The sequence below is a fragment of the Rhinatrema bivittatum genome, chromosome 5 (genome assembly GCF_901001135.1).
Source record: "Rhinatrema bivittatum chromosome 5, aRhiBiv1.1, whole genome shotgun sequence".
NCBI lineage: Eukaryota > Metazoa > Chordata > Amphibia > Gymnophiona > Rhinatrematidae > Rhinatrema > Rhinatrema bivittatum.
Genome location: NC_042619.1, coordinates 244,716,530 through 244,744,305, shown reverse-complemented (window position 1 = coordinate 244,744,305; position 27,776 = coordinate 244,716,530). Strand labels below are relative to the sequence as shown.

General features: G+C 42.9%; 1 protein-coding gene across 1 annotated transcript in view; it reads left to right on the top strand.

Annotated features, from left to right (window-relative positions):
* Positions 1-27,776, top strand: part of DHRSX (dehydrogenase/reductase X-linked) — a 363,656-nt gene that overhangs the window by 304,848 nt on the left and 31,032 nt on the right. The window contains exon 6 of the mRNA XM_029603254.1: positions 13,317-13,530. Coding sequence (XP_029459114.1) covers positions 13,317-13,530 — 214 coding nt within the window. The remainder of the gene's footprint in view (positions 1-13,316; positions 13,531-27,776) is intronic.

The following is a 27,776-nucleotide window of genomic DNA, read 5'->3' as shown; positions in this document are numbered from 1 at the left end:
TGTCTGAAAGTTACCCTTTCTGAGCACTCGCCATTGATTGTGGGTACTAAGAAGGTTAATTATGGGCAACGAGCGCTGGGGGAGTTTTTTTCATATTGGCATTAGGGCAACCTTAAGTTATCAAGTCGGTGTTCTTCTTAAGGCGTGTTCATGAATCTGAAGAGAAGTAGAAAGTAAAACAACGCCATAAGCAGAAATGCAAAATTAAAGGATTGCAGAAATATTCAAAATTGACCGATTTGACTCTTTATGGACACACAGTAACCCAAACATCAGTAAAAATATATTTATAACTGCTTGTAGTTTGTATTTTTAGCAGCTGGAAAGCTTTCAAATACCATTGCTGTTTTTAAGATTTAAATGTATACAAAACATTGTGAGATAGAGGCTATGCGTGTGCACGTGTTTCCAATAATCGCCATACAAATGTAGGATTGCCTTTGAAAAAATGTGGTTATTGCCCAGGATGTCTGACATATTGGGTCCATTTGCACTGTGACCCTACAGGAACGGAAAGCAAATGTTGCTTATGCTTAGTATGGCTTGTTCAAAGTCTAAAGTTCCTGAAGAAAAAAATCCTTCTGAAATACCAAGCCAGAATACAATTTATGCCAGAGTGCTAACAAATGTTGGGGAGAGCTGTTAATGGCTTCTCATGAGCTGTTTCATTATTGCCTCAAGGAAACAGAAGGGAGGAGGGTGTGGGAGTCTGAAGGAAGGTAGGAGAGTACATGGAATAATGTCTGTGTGGATAGGTTTAGCCAAGGTAAAATATTTTCTGTTACTTTACAAGACATCTCTATATAAATGCTGCAAAGGCAGCCGGAAGACAAAAACACTAAAATTACTTCTGTGGTAGTTATAAATCAGCATGCCATGAACAGTCTCGCTGGAGGCCCACATGCCTAACTCAAGAATGATTTTTCAGGTGCAGAGGGTGAAAAACAGGATATTAAATAAATAATGGAATGATAAACAGAATTCCAAGAATGTAATTATTATGCAGTTAGCAGCATTCACTTGTGCAAAAAAAAAAAAAAAGAAAGAAAGTCTGCGATGTGTTCTAAGAAACACACAGAAGTGTTTGGAGCACACTTAAAAGAAATGCTGAGAACCCAGCACAGGACAAGTGCGGTGATAATTTCATCCTGCAGTCCTTCTGATGTGCCTAATCATTTGCATGACACTGCAAAACATCATGTTTTTTTAAGATCAAAGTGGCCAATCAACTGGAGGAGGTGTGAGATTGGATTTTGCAGGATTTGCATGACTTTAGCAAAATTAGAGGATCGTTCTGCATCCCTTGGGGCAAAAGTTTTCAAAAGTGTGCAGACAGTATTGAATCTCAACACACATATACGCATTTATTCATTGACACACAGAAATACCCCTCAGTTTTCAGATTGTTAAGCCACCTACAAGGTGTTTGAAAATGTGTATGTTAGATATCTCACTTGGATGTGCAAAACAGGCCCTCACGTTACAGTATGTGTGTATATGTGTTTAAAGGTTGAACTGCTTAGACATCTAACTTTGGTTAATAAAATATATGACTAATGTAAGCCCCCTAGACAGGGCACAAACACGTGGGCGTTGTCTGATACCTATTTAAGAGCTGAGCACCAGTCTCTCTAGAAGATTCTTAAAAAATAAAATGGTCAAGCAGATGGTGTAGTCTGCCAGCTCAGAGGCGAGGATAAGTATTTAGCATGCTGGATAAGAAAAGCTCTAACAGTATCACTTTCTCCTCTGGGACCCCCTCTGATTGCTCCCTCCTTCCTTCGGCACTGATACCAACCTCCACTGAGATAAAGGAAGGGTCTCACACCTAGGGTATCCTCAACAAACAGAACCTTGATTTCTGGGGTTCCAGCAGTCAAAGTGTACAAATAAATAAGGATCTCACAGCATGTTTGTAACAGCAACAGCAAAACTTATACAAAATGTGTTCCTCTTCCCAATCTGCACATCAGGAAGAAAAATACCAAATTTACTTCCCATCTCTCCTCTTGTCTTCAAAATAGATTATATCACATTCCTCTCCTCTTCAAGCATATCCAAATCAGTAATTCTGTCTTAGTTACAGAATCTCTCTTCTTACCACCCGGGAGCCACTCGGTATCCTCCCAAGGTATCACAGGAACAATCCTTGAGGCAGCAGCAAAGAATCCCTGTCTATGCCAGCTTTAGCCTCTATGAACAATTCCTGGATGGAATTGTGACAGAGTGACCCTGTTTTCCCCCCTTTAAACCATGCCTGGTCTGCCTTAAATCCCACAGAGGGAGAGAGCTCTGTGGGCAGGACCCTACTGGGCAGGGAGAGTCTTGAGGAAGGGACCAGATGGGGAGCAGAAGAGGGTAAGTCCAGCTGTGTTCAGGAGGCCCCTGTGCCTCCAGGAGGAAGGCAGCTCCTAAAAGGGCTCTGTTCGAACCAGAAGGGAGTGAGTGTACACTGACCAGAAGCAAAACAGTCTACAGCCCCTGTGTGTGTAAGGGAATACTGCTAAGGTAGTAAGTCCACTGTTAAAGTGTTGTGTTTGCTAAATAAAGTTTTATCAGCATTAGAAAGGCTGGAGTCAGTGTGGCTTTCTGTCTTCAGCCAGGGAAACACTTCTTGGTTTCCCCACAGGAATAAATGACAGCTTTATGGAGCAATTGTTTGTGGAACCGAAGCGAGAGGAAGCTATTTTAGATCTAATTCTTAGTGGAGCGCAGGATTTGGTGAAAGAGGTAACGGTGGTGGGGCCACTTGGCAATAGCTATCATAACATGGTCAAATTTGAATTAATGACTGGAAGGGGGATAATAAGTAAATCCAGAGCTCTAGCACTAAACTTTCGAAAGGGAAACTTTGACAAAATGAGAAAAATAGAAAAAAAAAAAAGAAAAGTGCAGCTACAAAGGTTAAGGGGTAGATTTTAAAAGGTTGTGTGCGTGCGTCCATGTGCATGTGCTACCCGGCGCGCGCACATGGATGCCGATTTTATAACATACGTGCGCAGGTGCGCGCATGTTATAAAATCGGTGGTCGGCACGTGCAAGGGTGTGCACGATTGTGCAACTTGCGTGCGCTGACACCCGCAACCTTCCCCCATTTCCTCCCTGGCTGCTACGATTTCGGAGCAGCCTGGGAGGGAACTTCCCAACCCCTAACCTAACCTCCCTTCCCCTTCCCCTAACCCTCCCACCCCCTAGCCCTATCCTAAACTCCCCCGACCTTTATTGTACCTGTTGCGTCTGCCGGCAACCTCTGTCTCTCCCTCCCTCCCATGCGAGCAGTAGCAAAGTTATGCAGGCAACATCTGCACATTGCCTGTGCAAAATTTGTGGTTATGTGTGTCAGTCTTGAACCTGCCCCTTTTGTGCCTCCTTATTCTGGGCGCATGTACGCATGCCCTTCCCAGCTTCTTAAAATTTGCCCTTGCATGTGGCTGTTTTTGCACGAGCAACACTTTTAAAACCTAACTCTAAATGAATCTGTTCTTCGGAGTTTACTGATGAGGACGTTGGGGTGATATCCGTTCGGGAGACAATTTTCAAGGGTGACGATTCCGCTGAACTGAACCAAATCATGGTGAACCTGGAAGATGTGGTAGGCCAGATTGACAAATTGAAGAATAACAAATCACCTGGACCAGATGGTATACACCCTAGAGTTCTGAAAAAACTCAAAAATGAAATTTCAGATTTATTACAAGTAATTAATATCATCCATTGTACCTGAAGACTGGAAGATGGCCAGTGTAACCCTGATGTTTAAAAAGAGCTCCAGAGGTGATCCAGGAAACTATACACCAATGAGCCTGACTTCAGTACTGGGAAAAATCATGAAAACTATGGTAAAGAATAAAATCGCAGAACATATAGATAGACATGGTTTAATGGGACACAGCATGGATTTACCCAAGGGAAGTCTTGCCTCACAAATCTGCTACATTTTTTTTGAAGGGGTGAATATATATGTTTATTTTATTCTATTCTATTCTATTTATTTATTTATTTTACCTTTTTTTTTTTTTTTTAATAGACCGACATTCGTTGGGAACATCACATCGGTTTACATGGAATGATAATGCAGCATAACAGCAAACGGGGAGGGCAAGAACTAGATAACATATTGAACAGAAGTGGCGGAAAGGCAATGGGAAAATGGAGGAAAGACTCCTAGAAGTAAAACTGCAGTGTAACGATCTTAACAATAAATTTAGTTCAAATTAAAGTACAGGGCTTTACTTTAAATTTACAATATATTCAGGTCAAAAGGATAGGAAAAGAAACTAATTATTTAGAGAATTATTGGGTAGTTACAGAAATAAGTGTGTTGGAGAAGATACAGGTAGGGCATTAAACAAGAGGTACGAAAGGGGGAGCTAAGGGGGGGGAGGGGTGTAAAGTACTTCAGTGGGGAAAGAAAATGTGAGATTGTTGAGCGTTTCATGTGAATGCCTGTTTGAACAGCCAAGTTTTGAGTTTTTGTTTAAATTTTTTTGGACAGAGTTCTTGGCGTAACTCAACCGGCATAGTGTTCCATAGAGCAGGTCCTGCAATAGATAGTGTGCGATCTTTCATGGAGGTGAGATGGGTAAGTTTGGGTGTTGGTGTGTGTAGTGTAGCTAGGTATTGTGGTCTGGTGGGTCTGGTGTGGGTGCGGAACTGTAAGGAGTCATTAAACCAGTGCATATTAGGGTTGTGTAGGGATTTGTGTATGAGGGAGAGTGTCTTATAATGGATCCGGGAAGAGATTAGGAGCCAGTGTAGTTGTTTGAGAATAGGGGTAATATGCTCATTTTTGCGGGTGCCGGTCAGGATGCGAGTGGCAGCATTTTGTAGCATTTGGAGGGTAGAGATTGTATTTTTGGGAAGGCCTAGGAGGATGGCATTGGAGTAATCGATTTTTGAGAGAATGATGGATTGTAGTACTGTGCGGAAGTCATTGAGGTGAAGAAGGGGTTTTAGTTTCTTTAGTGTGTGGAGTTTGAAATAGCAGTCTTTTAGTGTGAAGTTGATATGTGGATAAAGGTGAACCAGTAGATGTGGTATATTTGGATTTTCAGAAGGCTTTTAACAGTCTCATGAGAGGTTTATAAGAAAACTAAAAAGTCAATGGATAGGAGACAATGTCCTTTTGTGGATTGCAAACTGGCTAAAAGACAGGAAACAGAGTGCAGGATTAAATGGTCTGTTGTCACAGAGCATGTCAGGGATCTGTACTTGGACAGATGCGATTAAATATATTTATAAATAATCTGGAAATGGGTATAATGAATGAGGTGATCAAATTTGCAGTTGACACAAAATTATGATAAAGGGGATGGAACAGCTCCCCTATGAGAAAAGGCTAAAGAGGTTAGGGCTATTCAGCTTGGAGAAGAGACAGCTGATGGGGGGATATGATAGTGGTCTATAAAATCATGAGAGGTTTAAATACCCCTGCAGCATCTGACATCATCGGAGGGATGTCTTCACTTCTCCTGCGCTGGCCCCTTTAAATCTGGAGCCCCCACGCGTGCGCGCGCCTAGGGGCGGGGCAAGACGCGTCGGGCCGACAGCGTCTCCCTCGAGGAGGGAGCGCCGCGGCAGGGCCAGGATCGGGCCTTGCTGGCCGGAAAGGAAACTCAGCGGCCCAGGCTGGCCTCGAGGTGAGTGGGAGCCCGGGACCATAACACTTTCTCCTTTGAAAATTATTCCCAAGTCAACTACCCACACACACACACACACACTTACACTTACACCTGCTTAATTGTGGGAGTAGATTTCCCAAGAAAAGCTGCACACATACTTTTGGCTTTCCAAAAAGTCTGCATGTAAATGCAAACCTCTGCCCAACCCCATTTCCAGGAATGCCTCTTCTCAGTGAGGTTAAAAGCTTCATATGGAGTGGGACTACCTGAATAAGTTCAGCTACACACAGGGTGAGCAATTCTTTAAAAAGCCCGTTTCCACTGGTAAAGCGCTGCTTTACTTGCAAAAATGGCTTTGAATATTATCTTCGCTGTGCATAAAATGCTGCCCTTGAAAATAGCCTAGACACACACCTTGCTTATATACATGTCTAATCCAAATTGTAGATGTCTACGTAGTGTGCAGGCCTTTGAAAAGTTAGCCTAGGAAGAGCCGTGGGTGTATGATAGGACTTGGGAAACCATTACAAACATGATGCTGTTTTGCAGAAGGGGGATGTCTGCAGGTTGCAGTATGTACAGGCGCTCTGTCATTGGTGTAATCAAGTCCAAAAAAACTGGCAACTTGAGGCTGTCGCGGGATAGCATTTTTATACAACACTGTGACAAAAAGCAATGCATTTGTAATAAATCTCACAGCACAGAGCCTTATCTACATGTGTTTCATAGATAAACCAGTGAATCTAATTGAAGGTAGGAGACATCCTGGTTTGGACAGATAAGCACTTTTCTGAGCCTTTTCAGGTCCCTGCTATTTCTGTGCTGTATGGTTCAGCAAAGTGTCAAATGTGGCATTTAACTCACCCACAAATAGGATTGCAAGACAGTGCATTTAAATTTAAGACACATTTGCATTAAATGCATTTGGATTTTAGATTTTTTTTTCTTCAATTTAATCATTATCATATAATCTTATAACATCAAGGTTATTTTATAAGAAAGAATTCAATATTGCAGCATTAAACAAAGGCAAAAATTAAACAAGCATAATAATAAATCAAATATTACATTCTCTAGTCCACATCAGAAAAAGGGGATGCACAAAACAGAGGCAAATTTAAGGAAATATAGAATAATAATAATAGAGAGAGAGAGCGGTGATAAACTCCCCACCGCCTCATGATCTATATCCAATACTACCCTGGCTCCTTATCACTCAGAAACCTTACTAGATGATCAGGGTCAGAAAAGACAAAATTATTTCTTTGATATTTAAGGAAAAATGTTGCATCATAGATAGCACTCTTTGTTTTAACAATGAAATTTGTTCTTTCTAGCTTGAGTAGCAGTGGAAATGTCAAGAAATATTTGAATTTTCTGACCATAGAACAAAAACTGTTTAAAGGAAAAATACTTGTGGAAATTGTTTCCTTATCTCTTTCTAATCAAAAATATACCAAAAGGGTAGCTCTTACAGCAGTATCATCCAACGAAGAATCAAGGAAAGTAGATATACTTGCTTCAATACCAGTTAACTGATCTTATCATTAACTTATCATTTTCATAGCCCAAAACCTCACAAAGATATTTTTTAAATATTTCATTAAGAAAAGAGTAGTTGACTCATTGGGAAATTTAATATATGAAGATTTTTCCCTTGATAGATATTCTCAATCTTCTCCAAATGATTGTAGCAACCAAACTGTCCTTGATATAGACAGATCGTAAAGCTTGTTCAGCAGAAGTCAAGGGGCAGATCTTAAAACCTGCGCGCGGGCGTAGATTTGTTCGCTCAACCCAGCGCAAACAAATCTACGCCCAATTTTATAACATGCGCTCACAGCCTCCTGGCAGGCGTAGCTTTCGTGCACCAGCCAACGGCCGACCCACGATCCCGGGCACATCGGCAAATTGCCACTGTGCCTAGATGCTCTGGCCACTCCCCCGGACCGCCCAGGAACACCCACTCCCCGCCCCTTTTTGCAAGCCCTGGGACATATACGCGTCCCGGGGCTTGTGCGTGCCGCCACGCCTATGCAAGATAGGCTCAGCACACGCAGGGGCAGGTTTTCGGGGCTACGCGCATATCCCTTTGAAAATCTGCCCCCAATGATTTAACTTCCGATAAATCTTTCAACTACACCCAATTTTAATAATATTTTTGATACTTTAAAGGAGAATCTTTAGACGTTTTACCCATCCACTCATTCAACTGAAGCAAGGATTTCTCAGTTCTCAATACTACCCTCCAACTATTTAATAAGGAGATATTATTACTAGCTGAAGATTCCAGAGGCAACTCATTCCCAAAGGAATTAACCCCTCTCACCTTGTTTATCAAATCTTGAGGTAAACTATCATCCACTTGCACTCTTATGGCAGTTATTTCACACTGAGGATATCTCCCCAAGGCCTACTGCCCAGGAGGGAAGGGTTAGGTCGACCATCATAGTTGGTGATTCGATTATTAGGAATGTAGATAGCTGGGTGGCTAGTGGGCGTGAGGATCGCCTGGTAACATGCCTACCTGGTGCGAAGGTGGCGGACCTCATGTGTCACCTAGATAGGATTTTAGACAGTGCTGGGGAGGAGCCGGCTGTCGTGGTACATGTGGGCACCAACGACATAGGAAAATGTGGGAGGGAGGTTCTGGAAGCCAAATTTAGGCTCTTAGGTAGAAAGCTTAAATCCAGAACCTCCAGGGTAGCATTCTCTGAAATGCTCCCTGTTCCACGCGCAGGTCACCAGAGGCAGGCAGAGCTCCGGAGACTCAATGCGTGGATGAGACGATGGTGCAAGGAAGAGGAATTCAGTTTTGTTAGGAACTGGGGAACCTTTTGGGGAAGGGGGAGTCTCTTCCGAAGGGATGGGCTCCACCTTAACCAGGGTGGAACCAGACTGCTGGCGCTAACCTTTAAAAAGGAGATAGAGCAGCTTTTAAACTAGAACAAAGGGGAAAGCCGACAGTCGCTCAGCAGCGCATGGTTCGGAGAGAGGTATCTTTAAAGGATACTAATGATGCATTAGAATTAGGGCATCCCGACAGTGAGGTTCCAATAATTAGAAAAATAGTCCAAGTGCCTGTAACTAAAAACTCACCTGAGCTAAAAATTTCTAACTTATCCCTATCAATGAAAAAGCAGAATGAAAATACAAACAAAAAACAAACTTTGAAATGTTTGTATGCTAATGCCAGAAGTCTAAGAAGTAAGATGGGAGAATTAGAATGTATAGCATTGAATGATGACCTAGACTTAATTGGCATCTCAGAGACATGGTGGAAAGAGGATAACCAATGGGACAGTGTTATACCGGGGTACAAATTATATCGCAATGACAGAGAGGAGCACCCGGGAGGCGGTGTGGTGCTTTATGTCCGGGATGGCATAGAGTCCAACAGGATAAACATCCTGCATGAGACTAAATACAAAATTGAATCTTTATGGATAGAAATCCCTTGTGTGTCAGGGAAGACTATAGTGATAGGAGTATACTACCGTCCACCTGGTCAAGATGATGAGACGGAAAGTGAAATGCTAAGAGAAATTAGGGAAGCTAACCAAATTGGTAGTGTGGTAATAATGGGAGACTTCAATTACCCCAATATTGACTGGGCAAATGTATCATCGGGACACGCTAGAGAGATAATGTTCCTGGATGGAATAAATGATAGCTTTATGGAGCAATTGGCTCAGGAACCGATGAGAGAGGGAGCAGTTTTAGACCTAATTCTCAGTGGAGCACAGGACTTGGTGAGAGAGGTAATGGTGGTGGGGTTGCTTGGCAATAGTGATCATAATATGATCAAATTTGATTTAATGACTGGAAGAGGAACAGTGAGCAAATCCACGGCTCTCATGCTAAACTTTCAAAAGGGAAACTTTGATAAAATGAGAAAAATTGTTAGAAAAAAGCTGAAAGGAGCAGCTACAAGAGTAAAAAATGTCCAAGAGGCGTGGTCATTGTTAAAAAATACCATTCTAGAAGCACAGTCCAGATGTATTCCACACATTAAGAAAGGTGGAAAGAACGCAAAATGATTACCAGCATGGTTAAAAGGGGAGGTGAAAGAAGCTATTTTAGCCAAAAGATCTTCATTCAAAAATTGGAAGAAGGATCCAACAGAAGAAAATAGGATAAAGCATAAACGTTGGCAAGTTAAATGTAAGACATTGATAAGACAAGCTAACAGAGGATTTGAAAAGAAGTTGGCCATAGAGGCAAAAACTCACAGTAAAAACTTTTTTAAATATATCCGAAGCAGAAAGCCTGTGAGGGAGTCAGTTGGACCGTTAGATGATCGAGGGGTTAAAGGGGCACTTAGAGAAGATAAGGCAATCGGTGTTTACTGAAGAGGATGTTGGGGAGGTACCCGTACCGGAGAAGGTTTTCATGGGTAATGATTCAGATGGACTGGGTGAACCTAGAAGATGTGGTAGACCTGATTGACAAACTGAAGAGTAGTAAATCACCTGGACCGGATGGCATATACCCCAGAGTTCTGAAAGAACTAAAAAATGAAATTTCAGACCTATTAGTAAAAATTTGTAACCTATCATTAAAATCATCCATTGTACCTGAAGACTGGACGATAGCAAATGTAACCCCAATATTTAAAAAGGGCTCCAGGGGCGATCCGGGAAACTACAGATCGGTTAGCCTGACTTCAGTGCCAGGAAAAATAGTGGAAAGTGTTCTAAACATCAAAATCACAGAACATATAGAAAGACATGATTTAATGGAACAAAGTCAACATGGCTTTACCCAAGGCAAGTCTTGCCTCACAAATCTGCTTCACTTTTTTGAAGGAGTTAATAAACATGTGGATAAAGGTGAACCGGTAGATGTAGTACTTGGATTTTCAGAAGGCATTTGACAAAGTTCCCCATGAGAGGCTTCTAAGAAAAGTAAAAAGTCATGGGATAGGTGGCGGTGTCCTTTGGTGGATTGCAAACTGGCTAAAAGACAGGAAACAGAGAGTAGGATTAAATGGACAATTTTATCAGTGGAAGGGAGTGGGCAGTGGAGTGCCTCAGGGATCTGTATTGGGACCCTTACTTTTCAATATATTTATAAATGATCTGGAAAGAAATATGACGAATGAGATAATCAAATTTGCAGATGACACAAAATTGTTCAGAGTAGATAAATCACAAGCAGATTGTGATAATTTGCAGGAAGACCTTGTGAGACTGGAAAATTGGGCATCCAAATGGCAGATGAAATTTAATGTGGATAATTGCAAGGTGATGCATATAGGGAAAAATAACCCATACTTCAGTTATACAATGTTGGGTTCCATATTAGGTACTACAACCCAAGAAAGAGATCTAGGCGTCATAGTGGATAACACATTGAAATCGTCGGTTCAGTGTGCTGCGACAGTATGTTGGGAATTATTAGAAAGGGAATGGTGAATAAAACGGAAAATATCATAATGCCTCTGTATCGCTCCATGGTGAGACCGCACCTTGAATACTGTGTATAATTCTGGTCTCCGCATCTCAAAAAAGATATAATTGCGATGGAGAAGGTACAGAGAAGGGCTACCAAAATGATAAGGGGAATGGAACAGCTCCCCTCTGAGGAAAGACTAAAGAGGTTAGGACTTTTCAGCTTGGAGAAGAGACGGCTGAGGGGGTATATGATAGAGGTGTTTAAAATCATGAGAGGTCTAGAACAGGTAGATGTGAATCGGCTATTTACTCTTTCGGATAATAGAAAGACTAGGGGGCACTCCATGAAGTTAGCATGTGGCACATTTAAAACTAATCGGAGGAAGTTCTTTTTTACTCAACGCACAATTAAACTCTGGAATTTGTTGCCAGAGGATGTAGTTAGTGCAGTAAGTATAGTTGTGTTTAAAAATGGATTGGATAATTTCTTGGAGGAGAAGTCCATTACCAGCTATTAAGTTCACTTAGAGAATAGCCACTGCCATTAGCAACGGTAACATGGAATAGACTTAGTTTTGGGTACTTGCCAGGTTCTTATGGCCTGGATTGGCCACTGTTGGAGACAGGATGCTGGGCTTGATGGACTCTTGGACCCAGTATGGCATGTTCTTATGTTCTTATTCTCCAATAAGGACTCCGTTGATAACTTCTTAGGAGTAGAAGAATTAACTGGGATCCCCTCTTCAACCTGGGGAGGTTCCAAAACATTTCCTACAACTTGCAGCTACATAGTCGGTGAGTTAAAGCTGAGGCTGAAGGAGGCTCCAGAAGAAGTTGTGCCCTCCCCTAAAGTGCTCTAGGAAGTTGAGACAAATGAGCGGATCACATGACGATTCATAGGACCAGATGTCGATGACATAAAAGCTGGAGTTTTTCCCTTCCATTTTCTTTCTATAAAATGATAATAACAAAGAAGAAGGAAAAAACTTTCTAAAGGCACGCCACTTTTCAGCATTTGAATGACCCACTTAAATATCACAGGCCTTAGTGGGGAGAGGAAGGGCCACAATCACCAGCACCCCTCCAGCTGGTCTCCCAATGTGCTCCTCTCCTGATTTTAGATTTAATTATTCACCTTTCCAAATCCAGCTCAGGTAAGTTACAGATTCAGGTACAGTTGATTGGTCCCAGCACCATAGGGCTTACAATTTAAGGGGCTTATTTACTAAGCTGAGGTATTTTCCCCATAGAAGAAAATGCCATGGGATTCATTAAGTACCATGGCAGTAAAATACCGCAAGGAAAGATACCGCAGATTAGGTGCCTCCAGATGGTATGATGGTGGCACCACAGCTTAGGAGCCCAAGGAATCACCCTTCTCCCCCCCCCCCCCCCCCCCCCCCAGTATCGGCCAAACCCAGGGATCTCGAGAGATCGCCATCCCCCCTCTCATTGCCCCTTGAAGTAGCCAAAATAAAAAATAATTTTACAATTGTGGGCCTCTGGACTCAGGCCCTGCCCCCTCTGCTTTTAGTTTTAAAAAAAAGCCTGGAGCTCACCCCAACCTAGTGCCCTTGCCCTGTCCTTACCGATCAAGCCCTGGTGGTCCAGTGGGGCCTGAGGGGCCCCCTAGGGCTCTTAGACAAGCACTGCCATTTTTCAAAATGGCATTAGCTGGCTGGCCAAGGTCAAGCTTTGTCCGACCACATGATAGAGGCAAAGGTTTGACCATGACCAACCAGTGACATTTTGAAGAATGGTGGTTCCGGGCCCGGAGGCCTAGGGTGCGCATCGGGTCCAGGGCTTGATCAATAAGGATCAGCTTATTGTTGAGTTCTGAATTGTTTTTGTTTACTAAAAGGGAAAGGGGTTTTGAGGAGTGGATGGAACCTGCATCTAAGGACCCAAAATAAAAAAAAAAAATGTTTTCTAGACCCACCCTGGGATTTTGCCAATGTTGAGCAGGGAGAACTCCCTCGGGCTGCTTGGACCTTTTAAGTAATAAATCTGGACGTAATGGGATGCAGGCATTACGGGGTGGAAGAGAAGATAACTCATACTATTTGAAATAGCATGCATTATCACTGCGTAAAAGCATCTACCATGCAGTTAACACAGCTTAATAAATGATCCCTTAACTTGAAGGAGCAGTATTGGAACCCTGGATTCCCTCGGCCTCAGCCTGCTACTCCTCCAGTCCAATGGAATGCATTACAAACCCATTAGAGAAAAAGTTACATGAGAACTGTAATGCGTGTGACAGAAGCACTGTATTCATTTGTTGTTCCTTCTTTTTTAGGAACAGTTACTGCTACTCTTCCCATGGAGCGTATGCCCAGAGCAAGCTTGCGCTCGTACTATTTACCTACTACCTCCAAAGTCACCTGACAGCAGAAAGGTGCCATGTGACCGCTAACGTGGTGGACCCTGGCGTAGTGAACACTGAGCTCTACAGGAATCTCAACTGGGCTGGGAAAGTGGTCAAATGGATGACAGCCTGGCTTTTCTTCAAGGTACTTTTTAAAATTGTTATTATTTCCACTTGTGCTCAGAGGCACCTGCTTGGAGCTTACAATCTAGTCAAGTCAGACAGATAAGACCCACAGACAGTAAGAGGTTTTATGTTAACAAAAGAAAAGATTAAACTGGACCAGGTAACTGAATAAATCTGCAAGGAATGAGGCTTCTTGAAAATGTCAGTGGGATGGACAGATGTGATTCTAACAAAAGGTTGTATTGATTCTGTACTGCAGCAAATGTAGGTTGTAGCTATATTTATCATTACTGTGAGCATGCATTATTGTAAGTTACTTTAACCCACTTATACTTGCAATTGTTACAGATTCCCTTCCTGGAGACTGTTAAATTAAATTTCTTATCAGAGAATCAAAACTGAGAGAGAAATGACTTTAGCAGGAGACATTTTTGAGGCAGAGAAAAAAGGTGAAGGACACCACTTTAGAGTAAACAAAACAGGTGGCAGGAGTACCTAGTTTGGTGTTTCCCATCCTTCACCTGCAGGCTACACCTATCCAGTCTGATTTTCAGGATTGCCACAATGAGTATGCATGAGAAAGATTTGAATACCCTGCATCTCCAATGTATGCAAATGTATCTCATACATATTCATTATGCATGTTCTGAAAAGCCCAGGAGAAGGTTAGGAAACGCTGGCCTAGTTAGAGCGGTGGGTAGTGAACCAGGGAAGCCAGGGGTCAAATCCTGCTGCGGCTTCTTGTGACCTTGGGCAAATCACTTCACCCTCTGCTGCCTCAGGTACAAACTTAGGGCCTGCTTTACTAAGGCTTTATTCCCATTCTGTGTCTCTGGGAAAAATGCGTAGCAAATGAGGCCCTTAGATTGTAAGCCCTTTGGGGATAGGGAAATACCTGCAATATCTGGATTTAATAAGCTTTGAACTCCCTGAAAGGCAGAATATAAACTAAATAATAATAACAACACAGATGGGGGAAAAATGGTGAGTAACTGTCTGGAAAGGGGAAGAGGTCAGAGCAGAAAAGGGGTTACAGCTGGGGCCTCAAAAAATGATAGAGGGTCTGATGCCTGCCTGCTTGTGAGCTGAGCACCAGTCTCTCTGAGGGATCAAAAGCAAAAATGGTCGAACGGATGGTGTAAAGGCCTGGATCAGAGGCAAGAGCTGTATTTATCATGCTGGACAGGGAAGGCTCCACCAAATCCCTCTCTCCCCTCTGTGACCCCCTCTGACTCTTCCCCAACTTCTTCCACAACTAATTACAGGTTGGGTCGAACCCACACCTTGTGATAAAAGGGGGGGGGGAGGGGGTGTCTCACTCCAAAACATTCTGAGATTACAGCAGTGAGAGCAGAACTCATAAAAATCACTGATTTCTCAGGGTCCTTCCAACCCTTACAGCAGCAATAATGACAACAACATCAGGAAACACTTCCTCCAAGAATCCCTTTCTTCTCTTCCCCTTTATCACAGCAAAAAGGATGGGCTAAGAGCTCTTAGCCCATCCTTTTCATTAACGTTAGCTTTCTGTACTCAAAAACCCTGTCACGTCTTCTTCCCTGCTCATCGGAAGGAGCTCCCCACACTTAAAATCCACGATGCCTCCCACCCAGGGTTTCAGTAGCAGTGCCCAGGACTGTATTCTGCATCTCCTGGAGCCAGGGTGCAAAGAAGGAGGGAGAAACTCCCCCAGCCTGAGTTCACTCCAGCTTCCCGCCAAATTCTCGCCAAAGACCCCTGTTCCCGTACACACTCCCCCTTGAGGTCCTCCCTCACAACGCCCATTAAAGAGCTAGACCATCGCTTTAATTAAACTCTTGCCACAGTGATACATCTTTCAACCCCAAGTGTATTCCCTCCCCTCCACTTCTCACCACCCCCCCCCCCCCCCCCCCGAATTTCTCCAAGGGACAATCTTATGATCAGGCCCTGTTTTAGGAGCCCCCCCTGCCACACAGCAAAAAGCTGTGGCAGACTCCGTGGAAAGGAATATGAGAAGGTGGAAAAAAAAAAAGTTGGTCATTCAAGTTTGACTTTGTTACAGGGGAGAGCGTGCAAAAGAAATTGAATTTATGTGTCATGCCATAAGGTTTCTTCGCACAGCTCTGACAGGTCCACATTTGCCATTCAAATTGAGGTACTTAATTCCCCCTTGGCACTCTGAATGTAGAGGATGCTCTTCTGTATTCTTCCAGAGCGCCAGAAGACAGCTCATCACCAGAGACTTAGCAGGAGCTGCACCAAAGCAGAATAATTAAATACTGCAGCTGTAGGCAAGCATTCAACAGAATCGACTGCCTTAAGCAGAGACGACTTTCCCTTGCAACAGGAGAATCTTTCTTACCCCAGAATTTAGCTTCAGGGAGGCAAAATAGAAGATAATTCTTCTGATTTTAATTACATAGAAATACTGGCTATGAGATTTTTCATGGATAGATTAAACTTAGTCGGCCTTAGTATAATAGCAAAACAGGGTCTCAGCACCACTTTCTAAAACTAGATGTTTTGAGGTGAATTTTCATAGTCATTTGCATGCAGGGAGTGTAATGTTACGTGGTCTGCAGAGGGCTAAAGTTTGCATGGGCAAAGCACACAGACTTTAGCCTTAATTTTCAAAACAGACTTGTACGCAGACATCTAGTTTGAAAATCGGTGTGTACATGAGGAATGCAGGTTTAAATGTGTGCAAGTAAATTTACATGCTTAGGGGCTAATTTTGAAACCATTTACACTTTTAAAACTGAGTTTTACATATGTAAATGCATATTTTGCATGTAAGTGGGCTTTTGAAAATTGTTACAATATGTGCCATTGAATTGTCCATTAGGGGTGGGCATTCATTTGCATTTCGTGGGTTTAAAAAAACAAAAGAAAAAAACCACGAAATTTCAGGTGTTGTTTTCTATTACTTTTTTTTTTTTTTTAAAGAAACAATAAAAAACATTGTCAGAACCCACTCCTTACCCTTACCCTTTATTAAATTATTCAACCCCAACCAGCTTGCCCACCTGAGTCCACCCTAACTCACCCTCTCAAGCCCCCCTGGACTCACCAAAATGTCTCTGGTTGTCTAGTTGGGGCCCGAGAACGACCTCCTGCCCCAGACTCAGTGGCTGCCATTATTCAAAACGGCACGAATTGCCCTTTGCCCCATCATGTGATAGAGACTACCAGTTCCATTGGGTGGCCCCTATCATGATAGGGGCAAAGGGCAGTCCGCACTGTTTTGAATAATGGCAGCTGCTGGGCCCAGGAGCAGGAGGTATTTCCCAGCCCACCACTAGACCACCAGGAACATTATAGTGAGTCCGGGGGGGGGGGGGGGGCGGGCTTGGGAAAGTGGGCTAGTGTGGGCTCGAGTGGGCAAGCTGGTCGGGGTTAGGGGTGGACTCTTACAGCATTTTTTTTTTAAATGAAACAAAATAAAACCCTATGATCCAGGGGTTTACCTGAAATGGCTCATCCCTCCCCCCAATTTTTTTTTTTTTGCTACCACTCCTATTGTCCATAGGATATTCATGTGTACGTGAACTTTACGTGCTAAATGACTTTTTAAAATTACTATGATAGTATGTTACATTTACATGTGTAACCCCTTTGAAAATTACCTCTATACTTTTGAAAGTCAAATGTATGCGCATACATGCTATCCCCACCCCCACTCCACCCCAAGAGCACCTCTTTCCAATGTGCATAAAAGTACATGTGGAATCGCTTCTGTACACACTTTTAGGCATACAACTCGCCATGCAATTTTCAAAAGCCTTTTTATGTGCATAAAGTCATGTTTTATGAGCCAAACCTTATAAATGAGGTGATAATTTTCAAAAGGATTTGCATGCGTGAAACTGGGTTTTACATGCATAAATCGTCTTTTGAAAATTGCTAAATTTTACTCGCGTAACCCCTTTGAAAATTCACTCCATAGAGCTGAATTTCCCCAAAAAACGTATGTGCATAAATGGGCTTTTGGAAATTGCTATGATACTGTATATGCTACATTTGCACGCATAAGTCCTTTGAAAATTAGCTCCAGGGAAGATAACTTTCAAACGACTGCGCACAGCAGCACATATATGGCTGTGCCTAGTTTAACCATAGTATTTTACAAACCGCACGCATCACAAGATACACATATCTTAGCCTTGCAACATACGCACGATACATGCAATGCAGCAAAAGCAAGTATTTCCATACACTGAACACCTGTACTTTTCCTGAGTATTTAACATATATATACACATACATTTTATGCACAGAAATAAAGTGGGATTTATCTGCCTACAGCGGTATATTTTAAAACAAGCACATGGAAGTGAAATTACCAGTTTTTCCCCCAAGTACTCCACCAGTTTGCCCAACCCTTCTCCAGGTCATTGAGACCTTCCTGGGTCTTTAGCCTGAACTCCCCCAGTTCAACCAGACCTCCCACCCAGCCAATAGTATATAGTAAACATGTTTAATATCACTTATGACAGATAATTATGAACAGGTGTAAAATCATATGAGTAAACTGGCAAATCTGCATGCGCGTCTTTTAAAATAGCAACTACGCCCCTCAAAACCCCCTAGACTGCCCCTTTTTACGTGAAAGTGAAAATACCCCTGTATTTTGGACTTACATGACATCTGGAATATGCAAGTAGAGGTCTGCACTAATTTATATGCGCGCAACATTTTGAAAATTCACCCCTAAGTCTTTGAAAATTTACCCTGCAAGTCTTTGAGCTGAAGTCTGGCCCTCAGCCATAATCTTCATAGCGTACTTAAGTGGGTTAAATGTGCTGGGCAAGGGTACGAGTGAACCCCTGCACAGCAATCACGTGCACGTCTACACCTGCATGGGAACAGGTGGAAACGTTCACACATACACGCATACCTTCCATTTTCCAAAGTTCACCTGTAAATGGTTTCCCCGCTCTAACTTTCCCCCCTCTCCCCGCCCCCCTCCCCCAGCCCAGGCACACCTCTTTCGAGTAGGCGCAAAAGTTCGTGTGAGGTGGCATCCGTGCCTATTTTTACGCGCACACCCTCCAGGGTAATTTTCGTAAGGCCTCTTTACATGTGTCTATGCTTTTGAAAGTTTAGTGACAATCAGGCCTGTAAGACACAGTTTTATGCCCGTAAGTGGGTATTGTAAAATAGCCTGGGGCTCAGTGCACGGGGAAACGTCTGTGTGTAACCTGATTCCGAGGACAGCTTGATACACACTGGGGGGGTGGGGGGATGTTTTGGGGAACGAGCTTTTCTGGCCTGTTCGGTTTAATTTGCACATTTCTGTTCACCCGTAAAACCCAGACCAGACTCTTGTTGCCTAGCCTTGGGCTAAGACCACCTCTTGAGTTCTCCTTCAGTCTCTGTGGTACATGCAGTGGGAATAAAATCTGTGCCAAATTCACGGTGTTAAGTGGTCACGCTGAGTGTTGCGCTTCACAGGGCAGCAATTTTCACTCAACTTGTTCTTCAGAGCCCCCTCTTCCCCTCACCCACCCCCACCCTTGTACTGCAGGTGAAAGTGCAGTGAACCTTTGGAAATGTCCTCTAGGAGGTTATTAAATTATGCTGAAATGATGGTGGGGATCAAAGTCCTTCTGCAATGCACTTTCCTTTTTCGCAGTGAAGTGTGGCTCTCCCTAGCCCCTGACTGTCAGGTGTGAATCCTTCCAGTCATTTGCATGACAAGTACAGCGCCAGTACTGGCAGTGCAGGTCTTCACACGCTGCTGAAGCCTTTCCCCGCTACAATCTTTTCTTAGTGTGAGAGGATAAATTTGGTCTTCATACCTTTGTGTCCCTGGCCTTTTAGCAGAGAATGGTATTTATTTATAAAAATGTATGACTCACTTTCCAGCTTTTGCAATAAAATCTTTCAAATACAAAAGTATTTTTTGTTTGTAAGCTTGGTATGTGGGATCCTGTTGTCGGTCGCATTAGAGATGGTGCTATGTACATGATTTTTCATTTAAATTTGTGCTGAATGGGACCAGCCACTGAGTCAGCAGATTCCATATGTTGCCGGTACATTGATTGTAATTACAGTTTCATTCAAGCCAACAAAATCAAGATAGGTAAGAAATGGGTTTTTCGACTCAGCAGTTCCCCCCTGCGTATTTGTACTTCCAGCTCAGTGGGAACCAGGGCTGCGATCCTGATGCCGTGAGTTTTCATTTCCCCCACCCCCTATTCTATATCTGCTTCCAACTTACATTTAATCCAGTTGGTGCAGTGATGGTCCCGGGCTCTTTTTGGAACCCTGTACTCATGGATCCTGAATCCAGCCACTAGGCATTACCTTGAGGCAAAGACCATGACTGCCTTCCTTGGGGGGAAGGAAAGCTTTTGATTTGAATATTGTTAATGCTCCTTATAGACATCTTGCGGCCATATCTTTTTAAAATTATTGCTCAGCCATTTTTCTTCTGCCCCTTCAGGCTTCCAGTTCAATCAGAACCAGCCTCTGTTGGGAATTCATTTTTAATTTACTGGGAAGGGGGGCTCTCCTATTTTTATACTCCCCCCTAACTCAGCCCAGCCATCGTATCTTCAGCCGCAGGCCACAAATCATGGCTCCCTCTGGAACCCAATTAATGTGGCCTCTAAGTCTGGCTACTAGGCCTTGCCATTGAGCGACAGGTAAGGCCTCCCCCTCCCCTCCCTGGGGCTGTGAATGTTGCCACTGCAGCAGGCCTTGGCCCCGGTTGGCCCAGAAACCAAACCCAGCTTAAAACCATAACTTTACGTGCAAGTCGTAGCCTGCACGCCAGATGCACCCTTTCAAGAAGCCATTTTTCTCAGCTACATTATGACAGCTAAGATGTGCCTAACACTTCCAAAGAATTATCCATGTATAGCTTCCGTGAGTGAATGACCAGATTTAAATGACCTAAATCCATTGTCTTACGGTGGGAAATGTGAACTGTCAAGAAGTAAATGGTGCAGAGGGCTGAAGGATAGGTCTCTCACCAGCTGCCCTAGGTTTGGATGCAGTTCAATAATCCTTCATTCGCTCTCCATGCTGATAGCAGCCTGTAGGGTTTTCCATTAGATTTGGCAGTGGAAACGTCTGTCTGTGAATCATGTTCCTGAGGTGCATGCAGTGCTCATTCTCAAAAGGAATTAGATTAAACAGGCAGAATTCTTCCTGCAGAGTAAGCAACACAGCAGTGAAGACCCATTTATTTTATGGGACTTTTTTCTTTCTTCATAAAAAAAAAATAAAAACTTTACAAGTGTTGTATTATGGAACTTCTAAAATATTTGCCTAGCTATGAAATGTCATCTCAGTGTATGAAAACCTGATTACCTTCCAATAACAAATTTAGCCAGCGTAGGTCACCTAACTAACAGGCTGATTCAGTAAAGTCCGCGGGTGAGCGGACGAACGCCCGCTCTCCCGGCGCGCGCACCGGCCCCTCGCAGGTGCGTGCAATTCAGTATTCAAATTAGGTGGTGCGGTAGAAACGGGGAAAAGGAGGCGCTAGGGACACTAGCACGTCCATAGTGCCTCCTTTTTTTTTTTTTATCGGTCAAGCATGGGATTGAAAACACAGGCGTATGAAATCATCTGAAGGGCCCTAGAAGAATAGCACCGCTGGAACTGAACCACTTCTTTCTAGGAGATGTAATAGTATGCTTTTGACTGCTTATCCCAGATTTAAAAACCTGGGATGATAAAAATTTTTCCCGACTTTACTAAGAACACTCAGATTAAGAGAAAAAAATTCCTTGAAATGAGAGAGGAGGCAAGGGCGAAGGGAGCTAAGTACTCTTTACGTTTTCCATGTGTATGTGTTGTGGTATTTAATAACGATAGATATATTTTTAGAGAACCAAATCAGTTACGAGTATTCCTAGACTCCCACTCACAGGAACCTACAGGGGGGGGTAAGGCATAGTAGAGAGAAGTCCAGTCAACTCTAAGGCTTTAAATAAATGCTTGTTTTATTTCCTTGTTTTTCTGCTTTGTATAACATTCTTGTCCCCCCAGATTGCCTAGATCTTAATCCAGATTATGGTTGTTGTATTATATTGCCTTTAAAAGTTATTGAGTTACTGTAATCTTCAACTATACTGGATGTATTCTATCTGAACAGTAAGTTCTGTATATATCCTCTGTTATTTTTGAAATTAATAAAAATATTAAAAAAAAAAACAAAAACAAAAACCTGGGATAAATTTAATTAATCTGTGCCATCAACTCCCAGTTGACCAAAAATGAAATAATTACATTAATATGCGGAAATCAGTGCAGAGAAACAAACTATCAGCAACGTAATGGTTTGTAATTTTATGAGGACATTATGCGGCATTTTTACATATACGTCTCTACTTTAATAAACAATTGGAAAAGATAAAGGCATCTATTCTTGTGTTTACCTGATGGCTATCATAGATCGCCTACCTCTTTGTTTTCTTGGACCATCTCTACCTAGGTAGGGCAGCAGTAGGAACTCCTCCCGGGCTGGGGCTGGGGGGTGGCAGCTCTTCCTCACCACAGTGGCTGTTCCCATGTCCACTTCTGCTACAGAATAAGCAGCTCCCCATCTGGGCCCATCACAGAAGATGCAGCTCCTCTCCCTGGCCCATCAAAAGATGCTAAGCCGTGGCATGCTTACAATGTTGTCACTAGGTTCTGGCAGCTCCTTCACTCCTGATCTTGCAGTGCCTCCGTGGCACCAAGATTTGACCGTATAGCCCTTCCCTTATTGGGCAGCTCATGGATTGTTCAAGCCTCTACTGTGGGGGGCCCACTCCCCACTTTGCACATTCTTGATATATTGTTCCGCTTTAAAAGATAGTGGGCTCTCCAGTTCGAAAATGAAAGGGGTAAGAAAGCAAAATAGTGATGGCGCTTACATGAAGATTTTAGCAAGAATGTTTAGGTATGGGCAGGTTTGATGGTCCAATGGCTAAGCCAGATGTTACGTTTTGCGGGTCACAGGTCAGCCTTGTCAGCCACCGCACATACTCCAGGCTCCGCGGGCCTCTTTCCACAGCATGGACGCCACTAATGGAGGAACGCCGTCAAGCATGGAGTGCCACACCTGGACGCTACCACCTTCCTGCTTCATCCTGAGGCCTCCTTACGTACACACACACCCTGTGGTGACATCACTAGCTCTTCCTATATAAGGATTCACTGGATGATTCTACAACTCCTCAGCAATGGGTCTCTTACCTAGTGCAGTGCATATTGCTCCTGCATTCAGCTGTTCCTGTGCGTCAGCATCCTCTCTTCCCAAGTTCCAGTGTTCCTGCATCCAGCCTTGCCTTTGCCCAGCCTGTCTCATCCAGCCTTGTCTCCTCCTCCCAGCCTTGTCTAGTGTTTCTTTGTGCGTCTTCGTCCACCCTTGGCCTGATCTCCTGGTACTGACCTTTTGCATTGGACCTGAGCACGCTTGCCTGCACCTGGACCCTGACCTCTTGCATTGGATCTGATCATGCTTGCCTGCTGCTTGGACCTGATCTCTTGCCTTGAACCTGTTTCCACTTGTTTGCTTCCTGCCCCGACTCTTGGCCTGTTCCCGGTATCTCCAGCCTACTGCTTGTGCGGAGCCCGGTGTGCTCTTGGACTCTTGCCCTATCTACCCCCTCCCCCCCCTAGGCCCTCACCTAAGTCCTGCTGGCTACCAGAACCCAAGAGCTCAACCTGCGGGGGAGATGGTATGGTATAGGCAAAGCTCCAGACTGTCCCACTTCAGGGCACTTTCGCCAGCTGTCGGCGTAGGCCTCATAGGTTTTCCTAAGAGGCTGAATCAACTACACCACAGCACTAAGGGCTCACTCCCATGACACTCATCATACCAGAGTATTTCCATCTGAGAAATCTGGTTTGGGAATAGTCTGAAATTCCTTACTGTATAGGATGATCAGGAAGCATTTTTGAGGTGATGCTAACAGTACCTGGGAGAAAGCAACAGACAGCATCACCCTGGTCACTGTGGTTGAGCAAGGTCAGTATTCTGGTCAGGAGAGGACATATAATTGTATGCAGCCTCTAGATAGGAATGGGCTATGAGTAAAAAGGGAAAAAAGAGAGGCGAAGATTGATGCAGTACATTGAAGTGCAAGAGAGCCCTATTGCCCCCCCCCCCCCCCCCCAGCTGGGGACTCTCCCTGGCTTGGATCATTTTCTGGAAGGGAGGGCCAAGAGGGGGACAGTAGTGTGGAATTAGGCAGGGTTGGGATGAAGGAGATCGAGGGGGAATGGGTGTTAGGGGAAAAAACAAAGTTAATAGGTAAAAGAAAAATTTCAGATGCAACAAATGAAACAGCATTTTCACTGTGAAAGAAAGAGAGGCACTACCACCATAAAAAGAAAAAAATGAGGAAAAGTGGTAGAAAAAAGAGAGCAACCCAAAAAAAGGTTAAATATCTATAATATTCATAAAGAACATTGAGGCTGATATTCAGCACCATTTCTCCTCCCCTCCCAGAATGCCTCTCCTCAGTACATGTAAAAGTACGCACATAACCAGGATGTGCTTGGACTTTTACGTGTTCTGAGCCTAGATCAATTTTAGAACAGCCATTTATCTGCATAAAGATGGTAACTTTTAAACAGGCATTTGTTGTCCCGCACCCAGGGATGTGGCCATTTTTTAACACACGTGCGTATATGTGCACATGTTTTAAAATAGCCTGATCACGGGCACATGTGTGCACAGTGTTAAGTGAACACACATCTATGCGCTTAAATGCCGCTTCTACGGCATATGTGGGGGGATTTTAAAAGACGCGCGCTGAAGCCATTACCAGTTTTACCAGTTCATTCCCAGTTCACGCAGGTAAGGAATAGGACTTCCAAACTCTCCTAGTTTAATAGCCTCCCTTCTCCCCTGTTAGCCCTGACTCTTAAAACTCCACTAATCTATCTATCTCTATTTTATTACTTATACGTCCTCCATAGTAGAAGTAAAGTTACGCAGCAGGAACCCAGCATGCACCTCGGTGCGTATTTACACGCTGATTTGAAGTTGAAATCCAGGAATGCCCAGATCACACCCACGCCCTGCCCCTTTTTGGAACTTTTCATTTGTATGAGTACGCACATACATGGGCGCCTTATAAAATCTGCCTGATGCTTTCTGACCCGCCATGTTCACCTATCTCCTGATTTTGGCCTGCACTGGACTTTTAAAATTCATCTTTAAACCATTGTGGAACTGGGACAGGGGAAACTGTTATTTAGCCTTTCTAATAGAACTAGGACTTGAGCACACTCCATGAAGCTAAAAGGTAGCACATTTAAAACAAACTGTAGAAAGTATTTTTTCACTCAGTGCACAGTTAAACTGTGGAATGTTGCCAGAGGATGTGGTGAAAGCAGTTAGTATAGCTGAACTTAATTAGGGTCTAGACAAATTCCTGAAGGAAAAGTCTATAAACCATTGTTAGCCATGAACTGGATCAGGCACTGTCAGAGGCAGGATGTTGAGTTTAATGTTTGGTCTGACCCAGTATGGCATTTGTTATGTTCTTATGTTCATAAACCAAATGTTATGCACATAAATGGCTTTAAAACTTACCCCCAGGAAGGATAACTTTCAAACAAATGGGCACAGCAGCATATGTGTGTGTGTATGGGTCAAGTAGATCTACGCAAGTATTTTATAACCCATGCGTATTATATACGTGCATTTTATAAAATACACGTATCTCTACCCCGCAACACACGTGTGTATATAGACTTACATGCGAATACATGCATGCATTGAAACCACATACATCAATGCATTGAACATGCATAATTTTCCTGCATATTTAAAAAATATACATGCATATATTTTATATGCAAAAGTAGGACTTACTTGTGTAAGTCTGGCCATTTTAAAACACGCGCGTGCAAATGAAATTAACCAGTTTATCAATTAATCCACCAGTTCACCCAGTCCATCTCCAGGTCATCAAGATCTTCCTGGTTCTTCAGTCTGAACTCCACCCTGTTTTCCCAGACCTCCCATCCAGTTAGTGCTACACAATAAACACATTTAATATCACTTACACTAGATTATTAGCAGGTGGTAAAAATATGTGAGTAAGTTGGCAAATGTACAAGCATTAAGTGTCTTAAATTAGAAATTTATATCCATAAGTGTTGTCCGCGCTCTGGAACACTCCTAGACCAACCCTTTTTACATGCATATATATGTGCGTGTGAAAGTGAAAATATGCATGTATTTTTGTCTTATACAAAATACAGAATGTGCGAGCAGATGCTGCATATGTGTTTATGTGTGTAACATTTTGAAAATTCTTCCCTAAATGTCTCAAAAAGTGCAAATATATATTTTGGAACATGACTGACAAATAGACCAAATCACAAACAGAGCAAATTATACAAATGGAGTATTATTATTCATTTTTACTATCGAATGAGGAAGCTCCAAAATGTTCATAGATTCTAGGCACTTTTAATGATCAGTGCAAATATTCTAGTGTCAGTTTTCCCTCGTTGCATTATAAATCCCCCATTTCATTATAAATCCCACATTTATTGTAGATAATAAATATATCATCAATTTTCAATCACAATGTCAAGCCTTGTTTATTTTTAATCAGGCTGTACACCAAGGAATGGTGACATATGATTAATATATCCCACTGATAATCCTCCATCTGGTTACTCTGTGTTTTATTTTCAGATTAAAGTTCTTTAGAACATCAGGAGACCATTTTAACACAAGCTCAGTTGCTGTCAATGAGAATCAACAAAGACTTGAGCACTGTGGCAGCTTACAGACATTCTACATGTTATTTGTCATTGTCAGTCCAAATTACAGACTAGAAACCTTACAATTATCATCCAGTTAATATGTCCGTGAATCAATAGAAAGGGCAAAAAGGTTGTACAACTGACAAGCAAGCACCTCACCTTCATTCCAAGCAACAAATATCCTTTAACAGAATCTGCTAATGCTGAAACCCATCATCCCAGGTCAGCTAGATGTTTGCTAGATCAATGCTACCTTTCCTACAATGTATACCAGAACAACATGCTGCAGTGAGAATGTGGCCCGTCCTTTCATTACTGGTTAATAAGAAAAACTTGGTCTCTGTATTCTTGAAGTGGTCCTTCAGTCCTTAATGTCTCTATATGCAGAAAGGAAAACTCACTATACATTTTTCAGAATTTGATGCCATCAGGAAATAGGATGAACTTCGGTGATGTTATTTCAAGATGATACTGAGCTTCTTCATCCAAACTTTAAAGAGTAGCTTCTGTCAATTACAAAATATAAAAATAAAAATCCATATCCTCTGTTTTAGGTACCTCAGGTATTTTGATAATTTTCTGATATCATTTTTCTGATATCAATTTTCTGATATCATTTTCTGATATCATTAACATTGAAAGAATAATACAATGGTGAGAGGAGGGCAGCCATCTTAGGCCTGGATTCATCATTCTATCGCAGAATCCTGTGAAAACGGGGGGGGGGGGGGGCGGGCCTGCAAACTCCGGCAGCCTTTTCACCACTGCGGTGTCTTTGCTGCCAGCTTTCGCACCGAATAGCACCACCGTGAAAGGTGGTGCTATTCGGCGCGCTACTGGCGACAAGGCTATTAACCTTATCGCCACCAGCAAAGACATTTCTAAGTCTGCCCCCTCACAGCCCCGACTCCTCCCCTCGCCGCCCCGACTCCACCCCCAGCATGCTATCGCACGCGATAAGCCTTTGAAAATGACTCCCTTTGTTTCCCAGAACCTTAGATTTGGTGAAAGTGCAGATGAATTCCAGGCACAGTGAGTGAGAACATTGGTAATGTTAATTTTTTTGGTGCAGTAATTAATATTATAGAAGTCGCAGTTATGGAAGTTGATGAAAGAAACTGTCTACTGAGAAAGCAAATAGTCCACACATCTGAGAAATATGGTGATATTCTACCTGCTTGCTCTATCAGCGTTGATTAGTAAGGTCTATAAAATTGTAGCTGCCTCTTTGTAAGTTCTCTGATAAAGCAATGTGAGGTTTAAGGCAAGTGCAATTTCAAGTCTGTGACTCAATTAGCAGGTGTAAAGGCTTGCGTACAAGTTTGGTAATGTATGCATGTATATCCCTTACCAACCTGCGCGTGAACTTCCAAACCCCACCCCAGAAAGGCCCTAAACTGCCCCTTTTCCCCCATTAACATTTACACATGACACCACAAGTACACACATACTCGTGTCCTTTTAAAAATAGTAAGTATGCATATACATGCTGCTTAACTCATGTTTACCTAATTTACATGCACAAACCGCACAAAACGTTTTGATAATTGA